Consider the following 17,716-nt stretch of genomic DNA (forward strand, 5'->3'; position numbering starts at 1 on the left):
TATGGTAATATTAAAATTAATATTGACATCTATGCTGATATAAAACTAGATATGATACTTTTAAAGTAATTCTATTTTGCAAAATATCTATTTTTTTTTTTCCTTTCCTAATAATTTTGTATTTTACAATCTGCATAGATGCTGATATTGTCCTAATTTATAATAATACACAAGGAAAACATTTTAACTCTCCTGCTTCCATTAAACATTTTTATAACATAAATCCTTAAATGTGACATTTCTTTACATCAATTCAAAAACATTATATCTAATCTATAAATATATATTTATATATATTTAAGCTAAGTATTTTATATATTATTTAATACATAAAATACTTAGCTTAAAATCATCATAATACTTTTCTTTGTCCTAAAATAAAAACAAAAACAATAGAAATGGTGGCTCTAGGAATTGAAGAATTGTCATGAAATTTAAATTAACATATATAACTTGAGTAGTAGATAACTTTTAGTAGTCATCTTGAGGACTTTTAGTAGTCATCTTGAGGATGACTACTAAAAGTAGTGAAAACATTAGTTTTTGCTAATAAATNTTTCCTAATACATTTCATTACATTTCAAAACTGTTGATTAAAATTCATATAAAAATAAAATTGTTATGTGAATAGTACATTAATATAATTATACACTTCCATATTCATCTATTCAATTTGTGTGAAAAGAGTGTGTGTGTTAACAGATACATTATAATCTGAGTAATATTTCTGAAGATGTGATATTTAATAACTGTTTAATTTCTGATATTGATTATTAATGTCCTTGATGTGTTATAGGAACACTAAAGTACTTGGGTAATGATGATAATAATGAGAGAGTAAACTCTAGAGAAGCAGTCTTTAGGAATAGATGAATATAGAATAATGCATGCATGTTATTTTCAGTCAAACTTCTGTATATTTTTTTTTGGTCTTATACTCATTTGATGATGGTAATGTTTCTATTGCAATATTGGATTTTTTTTATTATTTATATAAATATTATTTATTTATCAGTATTTAATACACAAGAAAATAAATATGAAGATTTAGTTTAAAAAATTATCAATTTTTTTCTTATAAAATAAATATTAAAGGCATTGATTTTCCATAATTATTGACATTAAATTATAAAATTTAATAATAGATATTTTTGAAAAGTAAGAAATTGATAACTATTCATTTATATTTATATGGAGATTAATGAATAATCATATTATACATGTCTATATTTGACTTGTGAGGAATACAATAATGTCATTTCCACCTATCACAAAGACTTGGAAGGTTTTATTGGAACACAATTTTATTTCATCTTCTGTTCAAATCAATGTAAATTTCTATTATTCATTTGAGATTGGTAGAAAACAAGAAATGACGATGATGTATTTTTCGTTAATTTGAGTAAGAATATAACTAACTACCATCATCCATACTGAATGTTAACATATTATAGATCAGTGTTTCTCAACCTTTCTCTCTTTGTGGACAGGTAAAATTATGGGTAATTTTACATGGACCAGTAATTAATGTGACTATGAATTATCCTTATTTATTATACTGTATGTGCTTATCTCTTATCTAGAATTACTGTATATAAAAAAAAAATATGTATAGTAGTAACTCTAGATTACTGTTTAAATGTCACTTGTAATCAACTGTGCCAGTGTCAATATGGCCAAATATGTTGCTGCAAGCCAGTGAACTTTTTCACGGACTGATGGTTGAAAAACACTGATATAGATGATAATATTTATTATTCGTTATTTGTTAATTTTATCATATTCCATATGTATAAATGATTTTATTACAAAAATTCAGAAGGCAGATATTGCAGCAGCTGACTTATCTTGGAGTCCAGAAAGAGCAGAAGTTGTTGAATTTACTTTTCCTATTTTTCCTGAATATGTCACATTTGCATATAAAGCACCAAAATCATTAAGTCGAGCTTGGATATTATTTGAAACATATTCTTATCAAGTATTGAAATTTTATTTTTAATATTGCAACATTATATTTTATTATGAGTTTTAGTTTTTAAAATACTATTTTTAATTCTTTTCCAGGTTTGGATTTTCATAATAGTTACCAGTTTTATTATTGCTGGTACAATATTTATTTCATTATTCATCAATCAGAAAATAAGAAATGAAGATAATTTGTGTATTTCAAACCTTGCTGGCCATGCTCTTAATTATGCATTTAGAACATTAGTTGGAAAAAGTAAATATTAAATATACTTCTAAAATATTTTTATTATTTTTTAATTTCTTAATTAATCTGCAGGTTGCAATACATTGCCTAATTTTGAATCTGTTCGATTGATTATTGGAATCTGGTGGTTGGCTGTGGTCATTTTCACTGCAGTTTACAGTGGAAATTTAACTTCTTCATTAAGTGCTTATAAAACAGAGCTACCAATTGATGATTTGTTTCAAGTAGCAAAAAAATATCCTCATTTTAAGTTTGGTGTAAAGGAAGGATCTTACTTATCTTTTACGGTAAGATTTGCAAGTTTTTGATTACAACTTTAAAAATTTAAATATTAAATAACACATCTAATTGTATTATTGTAAATTTTAAATTCTTTATAGTGAATGAAAAAATTTCAGATTAATGTAAATTCTTAATTTACTATTCATATAAAATATATAAAACTTTTTATTAATAAAAAATAGCATAGTATGAAATTATTTCATTCATTTAAAATAAATAAAAATAAAAATAATCTTTGTGAAATTGTCTTGTAGTATAGGAAAAAACTTCTTATGAAAAAAATAACTGCAACAGCATTAGCAACTGCTTTTTAGTATGCTATATTATTTTTTTAACATATTTTTATATCATTCTGTTAACTGTATCCTACAATTGTAAAGTTAAAAGTTATAATAAACTATCAAAATGATTAGAAAGTTGTTCTGAATAAATGAAATTAAAAATATTTATCATAATTCTTTTATATAAATGTCTATATAAACAATTAATTAATTTAAAATATTTTTTGTAGTAGATAAGACTTAATGAACACTTAATTTCGATTGGCATATTTAGTTATTTTTATAAAAGCCACAGATTTAGCTTGAATTTATCAAATTGATCCAGATAGAAAATTAGCATTATTGAATATAGTATTTCACATAAAATAGCATTTTATATTTCTAAGAATATTAATCATTGATAGTAGAAACAAATGAGTTTTTATTGATTTGTTTTTTGTCTTTAGTGGAATTCATCAACTTAGATTTATGATATAAATTGTAGGTTTTGTTAATATAAAAGCAGACTTCAAATATTACTTAAAGATTTGAAAAGAAATGAGATGAAAGAAATCTATTGCTTATTAATCAACCTTCCCCCTTTCCTATGAGAAGGAAAAGGTTGAATCAATGTTTAAGTAAGATATTTTTGATGTAATTTAACACATTGAAAGATTTATAAAAACTATCATAAGATTGTACATATTAAAAAAATTAATTTGGCTTCCTATTTAAACATTTTCATTTCTCCAATACATTATAAGAAATTGTTTGAGATGTGTATTATATCTCTATTATCTATTTGGGTCTATAATTTCTTAAGATGTTTTGATTATGATTTAAGATTTAAAATTGAGATACAGAATACATTTAGGACTAATAAAGTGATTTCTAACAAAATCAAAGAAATTAGATTAGAAAGTAAGTTCCTAATGACTAGCAAGAATAAATGGTGTCCATCAACTAACTTACTTGCTTTCTATTTTTATTCCTTTATTATCAACATCACAAATACATCTCTTTATTATATCAAATTGATATAATAAGATTAAATTGATAATAATCATACATAATATATGGATATAAACAAATTCTTAAAGTTGTTTATATAGAAAAGGGCCAACAAAAAGGATAGAAATGTATGCATATGTAGAATTTGATTAACCTATGTTTTTAATGAAAATACCTAATAATTTCTGATTTCATTAAATTTATATAGGTCTAAATTTTTGTTGTATGAAATTTGTTCCAAGATACAAGTCTTGGAAATAATGAAAATCATTGTTCTCAACCATAAAATGCATTGAAGATACAATTCATTACATATTGACTTGTAACAATATAATTGAGAATAAAAACAAAAATTGTGTCTTTTAAAAGCAATCTCTATTTTAAAACAGTACAATTCTTGCTTTTAATACCATTTTAATTAAGAAGTTAAATATTCAGACAGAAATGAATATGTGATAGTATATTGCTTATAGTTCAAACTACACAGATGAAATATTTTATTCCATTATTACAAATTGACTGCAAATGTTATTTTTAGTAAAATGCTTTTTTGAATTGTTTATTTTAAGAAAAATATAAAATTAAAACAGATGTAATTTTTAGCATATGTTTATATTGAAACTATATACTGCACTTCTAAATTTTATTATATATATAAAAGAAATGAAATTGTAAAATGTACATTTTTTTAAATATTTTTATTATAGAACTCCAGTTTGTTTAATGGTATAGGTGATAGTTCACTTGAAATAATCCCAGCCAATGCCACTCCAGATAATGTTATTGAGTTGGTTCGTCAATCATCAATTGTCTGGATAGCAGAAAAGGCAGTTTTGGAAAGAAAAATGAGACAGAAATCTAGAGAAGAAAATATCTGTGATATTTATGTTAGTAAAGATTACATTCAGAGATCAGATTGGGCTTTAGCACTCCAAAAAAATAGTGTGTTTTTTGAACAGTTCAATCATAGGTATGTTATTCATTTTTTAAATTGTATCATATATGATTTTCTCATCAATTCTTAGTTTTTGTTGTGATGTGTTTTTTCAGTTTTAATCATTAATAATTTAACTATTAACATTTTAATCATAGGATAATACAAATGCATCAATTTGGATTAATAAAATGGCTTACTGAACAATATTGGGATAATTCTAATACTACTTGTCTGCCTACAGATGGAATAAACAAGAGAGAAGAACATATTGTTATTAGCATATGTGATATTCAAGCAGTTATTTTAATTTTGATTACTGGAGAAGTATTTGCTTTACTTGTTTTTATTATTGAATTATGTTGTAATTTTAAAAAATTAAAATACTTTTGTAACACTTGAATTATATACAGTATGTGGATTTTGCACCAGCAATTTTGTATATTAAATCTATGAAATTGCTGATATATATAATCTATATAAGTACAACATATAGATATTGAAAATTATTTTTTTTATTAAGTTAAAAATTTACAATTATGTTTTCTTTTGCATTTCATTTAATTAAAAATATTGGTCTATAATAAAACGATAAACTTCATCAAATAAATATATATGATAAAATTATTTTATCATATATATACAATATATAAGTATACATTAATTTACATATATATGAATTTGTATTCTGATTATTAATATGTAGTTTATAATTTATGTACAGTACATTATCAAGATTAAATAGTATGATAACATACAATCTTTTTATAATTATATTATTATTGAAGACAATTAACATAAGATTTAAAATTTGTTTGTCCAAATATACAGTTGAAACTGCATTAACTGAGGTTTGATCAACCAAGATTTGACATTCAAGATTGTTTTAAACAATTAAAAATTAATAGATTACTTAAAATGAATCTTCAACAACTTACTAATACAGGATAAGAAAATGTAGTTATTATGGGTTATAAACTAACTACATAATAGTACATATTCTTCTAATTATTAAATGCAGTTATCTTCCATTTCCTATTTCAATTTCAGTTCTGTCTCATGTTAAAAGTATGGCCAACTAAGTGGAAAAATGTACCCTTAGAGTAAAAAATTTTAAATTACTTATACAATGGATAATGGCAAAAACATTAAAATGTTTTCTATTGAATCTGTGTTGTTAAATAAATAAAAATATAGTGCTGTAAATGTAAATTCTATTATACTTGATTTTCAATTCTCTTTCCATTAGTACTCCAGTTAATGGAATTTTTACTGTATATTTAATGCTAGATTAATAATATCAAAACATTTAAATAAATAAATGTGTTTTGTAATAATTAAAATGTGATTCTAAATACATAAATGGATTTCAGAATTATTCTGCATGTTCCATGCATTTTAACATTTATATAACATATAGTATTAATAGCAAAAAAATTTATTATCCATTAATCAAACCTTACAAATTATTGTTTTGAATAAAAATATAAGAAATATTACAAATTATAAAAATAAATCATAACTTATCTAATCAAATCGGTAAGAGCTTAACAATGTTCTTAACTAATTTACTTTTAGATTTATGCCAAAGCATATTATTAAGATATTTTAATTTTAAGGATTAACAGGCATATTTTAGTAAGCATCCTGTATTTCTCCTTTTCTGATATGATTGCAAGAAGCTTTTCTGCTGTTTCATATCAGTTTTCTAGAGCATCTCTAGATTGATAACTTACACATGAATTAGAATATGTCAAAACTGGATTTAACTATATTCCAAGTTTCATGATGATTGAATTTTAAATTGTCTAGTGTATGTATATAAACATACACATACCAAATATATACATATATATATCATTCTAATATATTAGATCTATTTCTTCAAAACATTAATGTAAACATACCAAAATTTGATATATCTTTTTAGTAGATGAAGTTAAAGGCCTCAGATTTACTTTCATATCAAATAAACATACATCAACATTACTTCAAATCATATTTTCTATACAAATGATAACAGTCAATATTATTCATGAAAAAATAACAGTTATAATCACATCACATATTAAATATAATGACATAATAATAAACAAATTATAACTCTAAGTAATGCTTTTTTAAAGAACAAACTAAATTGTTACTTTATTCAACCTTTATGTCATCATAAAATTTCTTGAATTTTTAAGGAAACTTCTAAAATATGAAAGATATTATTACAGTAGAGCCTCGAAAACTCGGCCTAATGTGGACCGAAGGATGGCCGAATTTGTGAAAATGCCGGGTTATCGGGAATGGGGTTAAAAAAAGATAAGTATGCGTGTTTCCTCAGAAAATATTGTACTGTACTTGTATGTATTGTTTGCTTGAGAATACAACAGAGAATAAACTGCCCAAATACCCTTAAACAAAGGAAAAGTACTGTACATCCTTTATGAAGGCATAGAGCCTTTACTACATGAAAATGAAAATTAATGAATACACTGTGTACAGTAATTTACCTGATAAGACAGACCTCAGAAAAATACTTTATGAGGTATAAAGCTGTCTATAATGAAAATTAATTAACTAAGGATTTTTTTTGCCCTGCTAGGGTGTGGCTGAGTTATCCGGAGTGCCGGATTATCGAGTGCCGAGTTTTCAGGGCTCTACTGTATTAATATTGATTTGTTGAATTTACTCACATCCTCTTATACACAAATTAACTATCAGTACAATCAAAAATTTGATTGTACTGATAGTTAATTGATGCCAAATTTCATTTCTTAATCTTTATTCTATTCCAAGATATTAAACCAAATAGACGCCAACACACACACGAAATTTTTTTCCGTTGTTATGTGTACATAAAAACTGGGAAAGTAAAATGAGGTCTTGAGTCCCAGGAACAAAAAAAAGCCAAGACTACGAAACCCCAGAATGCAAAGCACAACTTGTACAGTTGTGCACTGACATTTACAGGCACTTGGAAAAGTTTCTAACCTCAGAAAATGAATGTTCCATGAGCTCTAATCAATTTGTCAGAGTAGATAAATTTTTGCTCATCTTTGACTGACAAGAAAAACAATCTTTTTTGGATTGAATCATGTTACAAGAAATGGATCTTGCACCAAAGAGAGTTTGTATTTAAAAAAGATCTGTTTTGCAATTGAAGAGACATGAAACTTGTCTATATTTGTCAACAGGTTAGGTGTGATATTACAGCATAACATCAGACCACATATGACAAAAGCAATCATTTGCAAAATTAAAACATAGTTATGAAAGTTCACAGAAATGGAGTTGAAATCATTTACTGTTTCAACATTCTGAATTTCTTCTCCATTTATCATAACTAGTTTCTTTATGTGATTCTCCCTAAACATTTTGTTTTTCTAATATTCAAATTTAGTATAAATCTCATTGCCTCTTCTTTGAAGATCTTTGATCTTTTCAGCATCTTTGAAACAATTTCACCTGCATATCTCAAGTTGTTTATTCAGATGTGCAGATGGGATTTTTAAAATTTATTGCTGTATTTAATTTTCCAATTCATGCTTATGCTTAATAAATGCTAATGTTTTATAAAAATTTGAAAACTTTATAACACAAACATATAATATATTCTATAGGAAAAATACTTAAATTTCAAATTTGCATGTGTCTGCTTTGATAAAATAATCACCAAGCATTATTACCTTGATGCATCTATCTGAATAGTTTAAACAAAACAGTTTAAAATAGAAAATAAATATGAGTTTTCATACTTATAGTAAGTAAAAGAATTGTTATTAAAAACTCATTTATTTTACAATATCTAGTTATTCTTTGAAATAATCAGGTTGAAAAGAATGAGATTGTGTATAAGAATACAACAATAATAATAAATATATACCTTTTATAAAGGAAAATAATAATTAAATAATATGCTTACTCTTATATAACTAAGAAATTAAATATATATTATAACAGATTAAAAAAATATATGACAAGACTATAAAGATTAAAATGTGCTGATTCATATATTAATACAGTAAAACCTGTGTAAACTGGAAGCATGGTACTAAATTAATTTTTCTGTTTTGCTAAGTTTTTATTTTGGAAAGGTTTTAGTATTTTTTAGTTTCTTTTAGCTTTAAACTACAGGAAAATGTAACAGCTGGTTACATTCATTTTTTATAGTAAAATCACTTTTATTATTAGGCTTAATTCAAATTACTTCAAAGTGATCTGAACTAAAGATGGGAGTATTTGAATGCAAGAATTGAGAACTATTTGATTGCAAAAAGTTCTCGTTGCCCCAAAACTGTGCTATGTATTCAAATACTTCTCAAATGTAATCCTTGAGTTCACACAACAGTGAACAATTCAAGTACAAAACCTAGTACCAGAAATTCTAATCACATTACAGTAATACAGAGAGCAAGTTATTTTAAGCTGTTCTGGCTTCTCAAGGAATTTTAATATTCTAGTTAGTCATTTACTTCAATTTCTGTAATTATCAACAATTTTAATCAACTTGTTTTCAAATACTTGGTATTAATTAGTTATTAACTACTTCTTACAAGGCAAACTATTAGCTCTGAGTTATGTTATTTAATGAATTAAATACATTGTTTGTTCTTTAAATCCGTTCTCAGAAACTCATTCAATCCTTGAAAATTGTGGATTCTTAAAAGTAATCAATTCTGCTTCTGATTAATTCTAACAAAGACTAGTATTAAACGTAGACTCTATGTCTAGATGGCCCTTTGTCAGATGACTGTTATACTTGGAGATGATTTTACTTGTCTACAAATGAAATCTTAATTTTCTGCTTTATTGGAGATGCTGTTTAATCTGCCTTGGTGCTAAGAGTTTCTCATCTTAGTCTTAGTGTTAGTAAAATTCAACTTTGATATTTTTAACTCTATTATAAGTTCTACAATATTTTCTAACTTATTTGAGTTGAAACTAATAAGTTATTATTTACTTTTAAGTGGAGAAATTGAAACTAATCCTGGTCTGATGTCACAAATTTCTCCATTGTCTCCTCTCTGAAAACCTTACGTTCCTCAGGTAAGCATTGGCATTTACCAAGTCAATTGTCATTGAAGACCTCATTACTAGAAGACTATTTCTTACTGCAAAGTACAAAATTCTGATTCCTCAAAATATAATGCCTTTTTTATAGACAGTTTTGAAACTATCTTAACTAAATTAAAGAGCTGTTTTCTAAATTTGATGGCTGACAAATTTACATAAAGACTATGAAGAATGTCTGATTTGTGCAGAAGAGATAATAAAATTAACTGCATATGAAAAAGTATGTGTTGATAAGTTTTCACTCCATCTTTATTACATAGACTCTCTTCACATTAAATCTAAAAAAAATTAACATAGTTAACTCAGTAAGACCAGAAATTACTATAAGTGGAAAAGGAACTGATAAAAGAAGCTTCAGATTTTCTAAAATATTTTTGATAATCGAAAAGAGATGACATTATTATGAAAACTAACCACAAAACAATAAAAAATTATTTAGTAGTGATGAACTCAGAAATAGCATAGACAAGAGGTTAATTTCCAGAAACATGGAGTTCAAGCCATCCAAAATTACTCTTGGGTTAAACCTAGAGTAATTTTGGATGGCTTGCACTCCATTTGGAGGAAACTAATTGTACTACCTGCTAGCAACTATAGCAAACTTTTGCTAATCAACAAAAAGACTTCTGCTGAAATTTGGCTTACCACAATTAAAAATTATTGAACTGACAAGAAAGCCAAAAATATTTTCCTGAAACAAAATCACTCTTGACTGAATTTAACCAGATATTAAGGACAGCCAGATGGCCAAGCAGTAAAGGTGGCAGCCTACTGCTCTGAGGAACACGAGAGCAATCCAGGAATTGTGAAAAATCCTCAGGAAATTTTCGGGGATGGTCCATCTGAATATGTCAAATTCAGACTCTCATCACCTGGCCACCCCATTGAAGGACTGGCTGAATCCATAATGGGCTTGCTAAAAGAGGTCCTCTTAGAGCCCACAGAGAAGAAAGAGTTTAAAAAAAAAAACTGATATTAAGAGATATATACTGGTTGCAAGACATCACATACATGTGCAATATTATGCATTTGGTTTTAACTATACAATCCCTTGGAGTTCATGTACTTTCTTGCATACTAACTTAAATTACATCATATCAATTATTATACAATTCTGTTTAAATAAACATATGATTACATATAAAGGAAAAAGAATTGGCAGAGAAAATAATACTAAATGTACCTATTGTAAAATGTTTGTTGCAAAAACAAAAATGTCCATCTTTTTAATTCATATCCATATTTTTCTTAACTAAAAGATGTTATAATTACTAAAGACAATTCAACAAATTACTTTAAACTATTTAAAATCTATATTATACTTCTTTCCAATAATGCTTGCAAAGGATTTCATGATTCAAAACTTTTAGATTGATAATATTAAAAACCTATTATACAAATCTTAAAAATTCTTACAGTTTAATAATTTAAAATTTGTATTTAGTTTAGCAAATGTTTTAAAATTTATGAATTATATTAAAAATACTCAAAATTACATAAAACAGACAAAAACTCATTTTCAAAATTCAATTATAAAGGATGATTCAAGACTATTGTATGAAATTTCACCAATGAATTCCCCACCATAAAGTGTGACAGAAATGTATGATTAATAGGAGTTTTAATACCATGCATTTTTGAGATATTAGCCTGAAAAAATCCTATCAGTTTCATACCAACATGCCTTAACAAAGAGAGTAAAAGGTACAAATGTATACATGAAACATAACTATATTCCTTACAATGTACACATTAAACGTAACTGTTTTTCCATAGAGGAAATGTTTGAAGTGTCCTCTTTGCATTGTCACTCATGTCTGTATCAGCATTTCTGTATTTGCAATAATTCTTTAACTACTCAAAAAAGGCCAGGCGCTTCACATATTTTATCACAAGCATCTTTAACATTTAATGTGTACACTGTAAGAAATAGAGAGAAAAAAGTACAAATGTATGCATGAAACAAATGTATACACTAGTATATTTTTCTCTCTTTTTTAAGACATCTTTGTCGAGACATATCCTGGTATTGGATGGATGGTATCTTTGTCACTAATATCTCAAAAATGTATGGTATTACAATCCCTTTTGATTATACATTTTCATTGCATTTTATGGTGGAGAATTTGTTGGTGATGTTTCATACAACTGTCTTGAATCCCCCTGTATAAAATAATGTCAATACTTTTTCTATATAACTAATTGATTCTGTTAATAATATACTGATGTAATAGGAATCTATAAAAAAGTTTTCATAAACATATTTAATAATAAATTTTTGAATTTTGTAAACAACAAAGATTTTTAAAAATTGTTTAAAATTTTGTAGTAGTTGTAGCTTATCATATTTCCTTATTTAGAAAATAATCAAACTACATTCCAAAAACTGAAATTTCCACATTTCCAGCAACCAATTAATGTATTTCCACCAGTATTTTCTAAACAAGCATTGCATTCTGTACAACACTTTCTTTTCTTTGGGTTATTTTGGATCCAGACCTAAAAAATACATTAATATTTAAATTTTATTTTGTTCAATACAATTTTTATATAAACAATCAAGCCTAAATGTGCTATTCAAAGTTAAATTAAATGCCTGATTATAATTAGCCAAATACAGCCTGTAATAATCTGGCATTTAATAATTTGATTAAATAACAAAAATTTTATTATACAACCATACTTTAATCATCTTATAAGATTAATTAAATTAATATGTAAAAATTATTATATTAAAATTTACAAAAGTGTTATATTTCTTTTAAAAAATCTTCAATTATAATGTTAATGTTATAGATAATATTTAGAGATGGAAATTGAAGAACGCTCAAAACTTCCATTAAGAAGGAGAAAGAAAAAATTTATTATCTTATATTAATTCTGAATGTATTAATAACAATGAAAACAGGTGGACTTGTCATTAATTCTTCTGCTTTGCTGTTATGAGGTTCCAGACAGGATCTGAACTATTCATTAAAATTTGTTTAAAAAGAGTATTAAAAAAATATATATAAAACATTTTGTATGATCAATGTGACATGAATGTAAACTATGTAAGTCCTAAGATTGATCATCTCCAGTTAAAATTGGATTAAATGTCAAATATGATCTCTTCCGTGATCTATGTTGAGATCTAGTTACATATAGCAATTGGTGAGTAACCATTTAGAGAGTGAGAATGAGGAAAATCAACCAATTGGAATGGATGATCAAGAACAGAAAATAATAAAAGCCCAGGTTTCAAGGACATGAGTGGACTTTTTTGTCAAAAGTTTCCTTCACTACGAGTTTTCCTATCGAAAAGTTCCCTTTGCCAAGTTATTCCAGGATCTACTTCTCCCCAATTCAAGGTACCAACTTTTTCTTTTGTGCTTCAGTTTCCACTGAAGTCTGTTTCCAGTTTGCTGCCACCTCTGCCTCTATTTCACAAATTGACTATCACCTGTCCCATCTCCAGAATCTGGCAATAATGCCCCATGATTGACAGATCATCTAAGAAATTTAATTGACAACACATCTCATCCCTAAAATAACCTTGATGAATTTTCTAATGGTAGCTGTATTATGTGTTAAATAGGTAAATGTCTCTTCAATCCGAACAAATTTTCGGTAGACTTTCTCACAGCTTAAACATCTCATCCCTATTTTGGATTTTAACACTTATTGTTCCAAAAGAAATCCTTTTAAGAAAATTTTGTAAGCCTCTATTTTTCCTAAATAAACAAGTTCAATCAACAAAACCTTTAATATCAGGTAACAAAATTTAATGTAAAACTTGATGAACGTTTTCAATCTTAAACAAGATCTGCATCAGGTCAACATTATATTCCAAATTGGAATGCTCAGAACACAAGTTTTCAAAAATTTTTAAATTATTTTAATTATTTAAAAACATGTTTAAAATTTTTGAAAACTTTTATTCTGAGCATTCCAATTTGGAATATAATGTTGATCTGATGCAGATCTTGTTTAAGATCAAAAACATTCATCAAAAAGTTTTACATTAAATTTTGTTACTGGATGTTAAAGGTTTTGTTGGTTGTGCTTTGTAATTCATTCTAGTTATTGAAAAGAAGGTAATTTGTTATAAATGAGTTCAATTGTAAAGGTGACATGACTCAGTGTCTGATGCCATACCCACATGTTTATCCTTAGGATTCTTTCATCCTGATTTAAATATATTTATTTTCTGTTTTAATTCTCAAGCTTTGAGCATTTAAAGCTTGGATGTTCTCTATTTTAAACTCTTAAAAATGTCATAGAATAAAATAACATTCCAAGTTTAGAACAATAGAAAGTTCTTGTATAGACCCAAAGCAGGTTTGTAAATGGAGCTGAAAATCTTTGTCCAGTAATTAAACATTTGCTGAAAAAAGCATTGGCTTTTATTATTGTGTTATATTGGTCTTAATTGCACCACTTCAAAAAGAGATAAAAACATCTAAGTGTTCTCCACAGTAACTCTCATTCAAGTTCAAGGTAAGATCATATGGGTTGGTTTGACATCATAAATAAATTCACAGATGTCAAGACATCTTCTCTAAATAATCAATACATCATTGATGTATTTTGCACATAAATGGATGATAGATGCACACAGACAAAATTGATGATTCTACAGATCTTGACCAACTCACAAAGAGTCTTTGAAAGGAAAGTTATCCATAGGGACACCTCTGGATGTAGGTGATGCCATCAAATACTGAGAGAAGAATATATGGGCAAATGGATCTCTGGAAGTAGCTAGAAGAGTATTCAATTTTATCAACGAGGAAGTCTCTAAAGGTGGTAGAAACAGGATTCTAACCCTATAGAAGGATATAATGCCTCAAAGTTAAGGACTATGATGTACTCTTCCTCAAAAATACCAAGTCTTAGAGCTTCCTAACAAGAACCAAGGGCTGTGTAATGTTATAGTCATAGGTGGAAAGAGGAAGCATATATAACACATATTAATTATTTGGAGACAATGCCCTGAAATCCAAGAATTTATTTGTATCAACACCAACACATATGGCCTCACCTTGAACCTGGAACAAATTGGCCTGGAACCTGGAGTGATTATCTTTCAATGCAAGACTGAAGGAATATAAACATAACATTTAGAAGTCCAACCCAGTCACAACCCTCACTATCTATTCTCTTTCTGACTCTGTCAATGTATGCTGACACTATGCTAAAATCATTAAAAGTATTAGAAATAGACATCATATACATTACATGAAGGCTCTATACATTTACATATATGTGCAACAGGGTTGTTCCATCAACTGTAAGGGTCTTAATGTCCTTTTGGTGACCTGTAAGACTTTCTATGAGTTGGATATGGGATAATTGGAATAGATTTCTCCCTTCGTCTTTGGGATACTCACCTTTATCTGCCTTGTTTATTTATTTATTATGTATATTTATGTATCTATAATTAATGTATGTANTGAAAGGTAGCAAATATGCTGCTAATTAGAATAACTGTTATCATTTATACTTGTCTTAAGCAAATATGGAAAAATCTTTAGACTAGAAACACTGTGGTTCAAGAGTGAGAGGATATTATGAACAGATATGTTCAGAAAATTAATTAAAATAGTTAATGTTTTTTCTTTTTAGTATCCAATTAATGTAAACTATTTATTGTGGATATATGTTTTATGGTATATAATGTTATTGGTGGTGGATATGAGGAACCAACAGAGATAAAAACTGTGGAATGTATTTTATTTAATCATGTTTCAATCTATGAATTTTGTTCAGTTACTCTTTGTTGAATTGACTGAAGATGAGGCTGAAAATGAAATCAAGGTTGATGAAGATTTAGATTATGGTAGAAAGGATTCTGGTTCAGATAACAAAGTAATACAAAGGGAGGAAGAAGCAACATAATTTTATGAGTGTACTAGATGGCATTGGACAGTTGTTCAATTCCATGATGAAGAATTATATTCCTAATCACAAACTTATGAGAGGATGTAGTGTCATATGTCACTAGCACTGTGCCAAAATTTTGTAAGGGATTTTAAGTCTTAAATTCAACAAAAAATTCTTCCCAAAAATACAGTAGGAGGCCTTGCTGAAAGGATGTGAACATCCTTACTTTAAAATTTCTGAATGTTTTCTAATGGGGCATATAGAATAAAATCAAATAAGTACAATACCACATTAGAGTAAGATCATGTGACCTCTGAAATCTGGTCACTAATCACTTTTTGCTTTGTCTCCTCAAGATGAGGACATAGTGCATATGTTCTCTGCACCGTTTGTTCACACATATTTTATGATACCTGTAGTGATATTGGCACTCCTCATTCTCCCTCAACTGTGGTTTTGTCGGTTCATGTGCAATCCATTTGCATGTAGTTGTAAATGGCAATAAGAAGTGTAGACAAAGGGCTGTAAAAGGAAGGGTGTAAAGGTGGGAAAAAAGTGTCAGGCAGAGGAGGTAGGAGATCGAGAGAGAGAGGAAGCAGTAGTGAAGTGGTGGAATTTGAAACTGGGATTAGAGATTAAAAGTTTTGTTACAATATTTGGTTGTTCAAGTTTTTGTGTGATGAACCAGTGGTACGGAATCTATAAATCAGATCGGATTCTCTACATTACCTTTTTAATATGTAATTGTTTTTCATGTGTCTATCCAATAAAATCAGTAATTGCTTCTTATATGAAATCTGTAATAAATTTCAGATTGATAATTATGATTCTGTAAATATTTTCACTGTCCATGCATTAGAAAAATGAGCAATGGAAAGCTTCACCAAATGTCAACAAATATTATAGTATGGAGAGCCCTGTCACAATATGTCCTTGGTCCATGATGTACCATAAGCACTGTTCTAAGAAAGATTGTAAATTTTTCTTAGAACAGTGCTTATGTGGACTGCTCTAAAAATGATGCTGACATGACACTCATTTAAATGAAATGCTCCAATATCTGGTCTTTTAACAAGATTCCCACTGATGTAAAACATAAAGGAAAAAAACCAGGAATATGGCAAGTGCTGTCTTAAACAAACTGTTCCCATCTGATGCTTGGTTAAGTAGACTCAATTTTATTTGTTTTTACATAAAATCTTACTAATTTCAAAAATTAGTCCAGCAAATTGTCAAAATTATCTCCTTTCTAACGTTTTCAATCTAAGTCTTTCAGCTAGAATTTGAAGAAGTGTTAACATATTTTGTTTTTATTGAAAGGTATAATATATTGTTATTTATTGTGAATTGTCTATATAAATACTGTACTAATATGGTATTTTAACAATTCCAAACTTGTTCTATAAAGGAAAGTAACAGGAAAAGAAAATATTATGTAATCAACTACAACTACAACTTTATTTTGTTAAATAAAGAGCACAAGTGTTATTTCTCCATTTCTATGAAATAGATTTTTAGAGTAAATTTTGATTTTTTTCTCTTTTTCTGAAGTTTTATTTAACGTTCTAGTATCCTAATTATTATTTGCATTACCAAATATGCTCTAATGTATTAACCTGTATTTTTCTTTTTATATTTTAACTCATCATTTGTTTGAACTGTATTTTTGCTAAATTATGCCAATTTTTAATTCTCTAATCTGTATAATTTCTTCATGCACACTGGGGTGTATAATAAATAAATAAAACCTACTTACTCGAGCCTCTAACCAGTGTGTGGAAATACAAACAGTAAACAATTTTGTAAAAACAAACATTTTCCGAACACCTTCCGTATCCTTCTTCAGGTAAAACAGCTGGATTCCTTATTCTAAAACACCATCACGCAATTTCAAAAAGAAAAATTTGAATGAAGATTCGATTGTGCAATGTCTACTGCGCATACCTGAAAAGGACACGGAAGGTGTTCAGAAAACATTTGTTTTTACAAAATTGTTTACTGTTTGTATTTCCACACACCGGTTAGAGGCTCAAGTAAGTAGGTTTTATTTATTTATTATACATACCTGGGTGTGACNTCTGCTGACCA

At 27.3% G+C, this 17,716-nt stretch overlaps 1 protein-coding gene across 1 annotated transcript; it reads left to right on the forward strand.

Moving 5' to 3' along the window:
- Positions 1-1,230: 1,230 nt before the first annotated feature.
- Positions 1,231-5,123, forward strand: LOC111639484 (glutamate receptor 1-like). The gene is made up of 5 exons (XM_023385376.1): positions 1,231-1,978; positions 2,065-2,221; positions 2,285-2,499; positions 4,473-4,735; positions 4,858-5,123. The coding sequence occupies exons 1-5, from the start codon at positions 1,742-1,744 to the stop codon at positions 5,099-5,101; spliced, it is 1,116 nt and encodes a 371-aa protein (XP_023241144.1). The 5' UTR covers positions 1,231-1,741; the 3' UTR covers positions 5,102-5,123.
- Positions 5,124-17,716: the final 12,593 nt, after the last annotated feature.

This window comes from Centruroides sculpturatus, unplaced genomic scaffold (genome assembly GCF_000671375.1).
Source record: "Centruroides sculpturatus isolate CEXI.00-Female unplaced genomic scaffold, Cexi_2.0 scaffold1297, whole genome shotgun sequence".
In the NCBI taxonomy this organism is placed as follows: domain Eukaryota; kingdom Metazoa; phylum Arthropoda; class Arachnida; order Scorpiones; family Buthidae; genus Centruroides; species Centruroides sculpturatus.

Coding starts and splice junctions, on each gene's coding strand:
- LOC111639484 (XM_023385376.1), top strand. CDS start 1,742: ATGATAATATTTATTATTCGTTATTTGTTAATTTTATCATATTCCATA. Junction 2,222..2,284: donor TAGAACATTAGTTGGAAAAA/GTAAATATTAAA, acceptor ATTAATCTGCAG/GTTGCAATACATTGCCTAAT. Junction 4,736..4,857: donor TTTGAACAGTTCAATCATAG/GTATGTTATTCA, acceptor TTTTAATCATAG/GATAATACAAATGCATCAAT.